Raw genomic sequence first — 5,714 nt, forward strand, 5'->3', positions numbered from 1 at the left:
AGCACATACACCAGTGGAGCAGGGGTTTTTTTGAGGTAAGGTGCATGAATCTGATAAACTGATTTTAGATGAGGGGGTCAAGTATTCTCAATCATTAAGCTGTTCCATGAAAGGTGGAGAGTGATAACTCCTTCTATCACATTCTCAGATAATCATGCAGGACCCTAATACTCATAGGCTGTAGGTATCTATGGTTGGACTGTGATCAGTTAATTCCACTCATTTAGAAGTTGGGTGTCCAGACTAAGCTACTTTTCTGTGCCCCTTCTGTAGTCAAGGAGACATCTAGGCCAATTATCTGAGATTCTAGTATATTTCTAAAGTAGGTGGACCTCAGGTGTATTAGATATCTACCTTAGAAGGAGATAATTTGCTCTCTGTCTTTCCTGATGTAAAACGTTAAGGCTAAGTGTGCTAACTACTGTCCCTACTAGGCAGCAGTGATTCCAGTCTGTGAGCTACAGAGAGGAGCGGGGATATCAGACACACCCATGTGTCAAATGTTCAGTGGGTGCTAGTACACCTCCTGACTCAGTGTCCTCTATCTTAACTATTCTTTAGAGGCACCAATTGTCCGCACTGACTCCTAAGATTCTAGGAACTTAACACTGTTTCCACTGTACCATGATTATAAAGTATGATGTTGAAGAATCATGACATGAACAGTTTTGAAAACAAGAGGTTCATAAAATCAAAATATAAGTGTTTGTAAAATTAAATTGTTACTTTGACACATTTTCTCCACTGATCGCACATTTCCAGATTGCTCCTGTCACAGCTGCTAAAAGTTGTTTGTTTTCAGATTTATCAAGCAGAACAGACAGTGGTTGTAGACCCCCATACTGTCTAACCAGGTCACGTGTTTCTTTATCTTCTCCACACTATAAAAAAAATTAATATATATATTACATGAAATGTGTAAAATGATATCTTCAAAAGCTAGGTATAATATGTTGTAACTAGTAAAAACTAATACAAAAGAAAACATAAATATTTTATTAAAGTATCTGAATATGCCAACAACACACTAAGAGAGTGTGACAGTAAGCCACTACTGTGTATGCAGCAGTGCTTATACTGTCACATTGCCCACCTTGTGGGCAAACAAACATAAAAAAACCCAAAAAAACAGCTCTTTGCACAGTATGCCCCATCTCACTCCATTCGTTACCCATGCAATTTAGGGCTTGCACCAGAAGAGCAAGTAGGAATTCAATTACAATATTAAATATGCAGCTAAAATATTTTCAGAAGAATTAAGCCAAAGACCATTAAGATTTTTATAAAGTCATTTCTTACACATCAGAGAAATAGTAAAACTAAGAAATACAAAAACTGACAACAACATAAAAGCAAAGGGCTAATTCTGGCTCTGATCTACTGATTATGATAATACAATTACCTTAAATATGGCACTTGCACAATGCATCTGAAGCTCCTCATGTTCACTACTCAGATTTCTCACAAGGTTCTCAATCATTCCTTCTGTCCTTATTGCAAGTCTGTAACTTGGCTAAAAATATAAACTGCATCTTTTAAATCCTGTATACCAACAGTTAATAACACTAGTCACAATAATAACACAGTGCTACAATTCTAGGTTTCGATATTGAGAAGCCTTGTACTTTATTTAAAGAAGTCATCTGCATTGCCTTGAAAATACTACTGATGTGCTCAAAGTTAAATAAATAAATTCTCTGCCATGCTCTTCAAATCACCTGTAAAACCAGGTGCTGCAATGCCTATTTTGCATCCACCTGGCTTAAACAGAATTCATAATATTGTGAAAGGTGTCCAGACTCCCTGCTTACAGTCAAGGAAGAAAACGGTGCTTCAGAACGGGATCAAGAATTACCCCCTCATTTCATCTAGAGTCAGCAGCTAAAACAACAGATTTATCTCTAGAACAAGGTTAGAAAAACAACGTCTTAGAATTAAAATCTTTTAGTGATCTTTTCTTCCAAATTTTTACCCACAGGCATTGTAAGAGGGGACCATTATTTAAGAGAGGGGAAATTTCTATGTAAGTGATGCATCTAGTATTATTTTCAAATCTGACCAGATAAGAAATCCTCAAAAACTTCACCTTCTCAGTATTGACTTACTAAAGCTAAAATCTGCCAGGTTGCTGTCTCGTGGAGCATGCATAAACCTGTGTAGTTCAAGAAACCAATTTTGAAAATACAAAGGGTTTTATAATGTAAAATCTTTTGAAAAATCATGTCTTCCACATCTCAGATTCACCAAGAGAACTTATGTATATTTTCGACCTTAAGTGCAAATCACCTTTAATTTCAAATAGGATTCCACAAATGGAGAAATAACTACTCATCTTATATGGCAACAGTAAAAAATACTTGTATTCAAATTTAAAAACGAAATATACTCAAAGCTGTGAAACCTGCTAAGGATATCTGTAGAAAAATTGCATATACTTTCTTTTTTTTGCAATTGATCAGACACCATCTTACCCAATTCACAAGGACATTGCAAACCACACTGCCCTGCACTGAATTGTATCTTCATGGCCAAATCTGCAGGTTAGCTTTGTAGAATTTAAATGCACTGATTAACCAGAATATTGCATCTTAAGTTGCCAAACTTGTCAAGTGGGATGAAAAAAATGAGAAAAAAAAAAACCCAACTGATTAAGGATTTAATTTCTATATATTTTCTTTCACAAACTACTCTGAGCCTTTTAAATAAAAATATGTGGTCTTTACTTCATTACAAGATGTGACCCTCTCAAAAACAGTCTGACCACACAAAGCATCTACTTCCTGATGGAATAGCTGCCCTGGTTTAAGTGACAGTCAAATATAAGGCCTCCTTTTAGTAGCTAATTGTTTTAATAATTAGAAATAACTTAGCTATGTGTGTTTACTTACCTCTGATGCACATTCTTGCAGTGTCCCCACTACTGGGATTAAGATGTTTGCATTTGAACATTTGAGCCATCTAGCTAATAATGGAATGCCACCAGCTTTACGGATTGCTTCTTTATTTTTGGTGCTTTTGCTGCAGCTCCAGAGCGCCAAAGCCCCACAGCGTGCTATTTCAGTATCTTTTGCTTGACATGGTGTTAGACTGGTTGATCCCACTGAAACACATTCCAACAGCCCAACCTAAAAAAAAAAAAACCAAACCCCACAACATTTTTTTTATTATCTAGAGGGAAGTTTGATATTATGCTGCTTTTTAATAGTGGCAAACACTACCACAAGAATCACACAGACAACATACGACATATTTTTTGTACAAAAATATGCATATGACAAGGGTACAAATTTTAATGTCTGCTTACCAATCTCTGGATTCCTCCATGCTGCCTTACTGTCCTCCGTGCTCGTTTAAATCGAGCGACATTAGCAATTGTTTCAGCTGACACACACTTTAGATCTTTATCTGGAGAGTCCAGTAGTTTCACCATGATCTGTAAGCCCCCAAGATCTACAATTGCATGTCTGATCAGTGTATTTTGACTAATTTCCTTCAGGATTTTTAATGAACCAATCTAAATAATGGAAGATAACAGAAGTTAAACTTTATTTAAGTATACGGAAACAGAAAAATTGTTTAAAATGCTGGGTTGTCTAAAACATTTTATCTTTTAAATTGAATCAGAAGAAAAAAAGGAAACTGAAAGTCAAACCAATTTTTTTTCTAAAAAAATCCTTGAAATCAAGAAAATACAGAAATGACAAAAGAATAAATTTTCTTTATTCTATACAGCTTTGAAAATTAAAAAATTTTATAATAGAAAAGGCATATTCAGTGCTCTATTCAACAAAGCTACTCACCTGACATTTAATTTCTTCCGTACCAAGTAAATTAATAAACACTTCAAGACATCCAGTGTCTCTGATGGCCAGCTGACAAGTTTCTTGAGCAAGATTGAAATCTCTCATTGAACACAATGCGATTACAGTAGCTGTTGGATTACCTCCCTAAAATAAAGTAAATCATTAACAAATGTGTAAAGTGCCTTTAATATAACACTTAATCTCTTCTACTAGTACTAGTAAAACTACTAGTAAAAAATAAATATGTTAGATTACTTTGATTCTACGGTATTAAATCACAGACAGTAAGAAACTGAATTATTGATAAAGTCTGCAAATAGCATATAGATTGAAGTGAGAGTGAATAGCACAGGTGACAAATTACTAATATGGCTTGCTGTGAATGGATTAGTAAATTAGGCAGTCAAGTATTGTGAGTTCTATATGAGTGTTCGCAGATAGTAAAAGAACACACAGTGAAGATACAGATGTTTCAGAGAAGCTATCTGCATTCTTTGCACTGGTGTTCACTGTGGCAGAAACCAAAGAGATTCCAACTGGAAATTTCCAGTATGAAGGACATTTCAGAGGATTTTTTTCTGAAACTGAAATCACTGTAGAAAGTTCTTATTAAAAAAACTCTGACATTGTGAACAATAACAGATTGCTATTATTAGGTAGTATTCAACTGAATTATAAAGGAAACGGGGTAAAATTGTTATTTCGACAGAAGCGGCATGTATCCTCTTGCTTCAAACTGCCCTGTTACCAATGTCCTGGGAAACAACAAATGTGATGTCAACTTTGAAAAGAGTTCAAGGGATATCCAAGGTCTTTTAGCCAAATATCTGAGAGACAAATTCATAGATTGTAATAAAGAACAGAATTAGCCAACATCTGTCTAAATATGATGTTCTTGCAACAATATGATACACTTAGAGTCACCATGGATCTGTTAAGAGAAGTCCTACCTTACAAAATTTAATTTAAATGGTTATCTAGTTGATATGTCTAACTGGACCCCATAAGTGACAAAGTTTATTGATGATATTATGATTTAGGGCAGCTGTGACAAACTGGTAAAGAATTTACTAATACGGCAATAAAATAACACATGAGAAAATGAGAAGTGATGCACATCAGAAAAATCAATTCTAACTCCATAGATTAAATTATAGGTTTTCAGCTGACCATTAAAAGTTAGAAATATCTTGGGGTTAGGGTAGATGGCAATCAAAAATATATGGAATATTAGGTCTTATCTGGAAAAAAATAATGAACAGAGAATGTCACTATACCACTGTATAAATCCATGGTTCACATACATCTTAAAAACTTCACACAGTTCTGCAGCCTTAGTTTCAGAAAGGTTATACGATAGTACTGGAAAAGCTTCAGAGAAGAGCAGCAAAGACAGTCCAAGGTTTTTTCAGTCTAGAAGAGGGATGCCTAAAGGGATATGATAGAGGTCTACAATGTTAGGGATGGCATTGAGCAGGATAGATAGGGATTGACGATCCAGTGTCTCTTTTAACACAGATATAATCTCTTTTAATAATGAAGTATAATAGGATCCAGGTTAAAAAGAAATAAAGGCAGCTGGTTCTTCAAATGAGGCAACAGACTAGTGGAACTAGTTGTGAAAGGGTACTGTGAAAGCTAAAAGATTCCACTGAAGGTCAGTAAAAACATATCTCATTCAATTTTCAACTCCCTGAGGTGAAAACAGGCAGGTATTTGGAGAGTATTAGAAAGCTGTGTGTTTGCTCTGCTCTTACTTTGCCTGCGCACTCATTTATGGTCCTGCAAAAGACGAGTTTTAACCATAGAAAACTTCCATCTGATTATCATGTCTCCCCTCCTGTTGCAGTCAGGTTACTGCAATACTTTTGTCTTTTGATCTGCCCAATGCAGTTTCTTTTATGTCTGAAT

The 5,714-nt window shown here is 35.3% G+C and overlaps 1 protein-coding gene across 1 annotated transcript in view; it reads right to left on the bottom strand.

Annotated features, from left to right (window-relative positions):
* ARMC4 (armadillo repeat containing 4) overlaps positions 1–3,941 on the bottom strand; it is a gene marked incomplete at its 3' end in the record, with an annotated part of 15,589 nt that extends 11,648 nt beyond the window's left edge. The window contains exons 1-5 of the mRNA XM_010073592.1: positions 3,801–3,941; positions 3,305–3,514; positions 2,889–3,125; positions 1,403–1,513; positions 727–881 (exon numbers count right to left, since the gene is read on the bottom strand). Of these exons, the coding sequence (XP_010071894.1) occupies positions 727–881; positions 1,403–1,513; positions 2,889–3,125; positions 3,305–3,514; positions 3,801–3,908 (821 nt within the window). The remainder of the gene's footprint in view (positions 1–726; positions 882–1,402; positions 1,514–2,888; positions 3,126–3,304; positions 3,515–3,800) is intronic.
* Between the last annotated feature and the right edge of the window lie 1,773 nt (positions 3,942–5,714).

Source organism: Pterocles gutturalis, unplaced genomic scaffold (genome assembly GCF_000699245.1).
Source record: "Pterocles gutturalis isolate BGI_N339 unplaced genomic scaffold, ASM69924v1 scaffold25132, whole genome shotgun sequence".
Lineage (NCBI taxonomy): Eukaryota > Metazoa > Chordata > Aves > Pterocliformes > Pteroclidae > Pterocles > Pterocles gutturalis.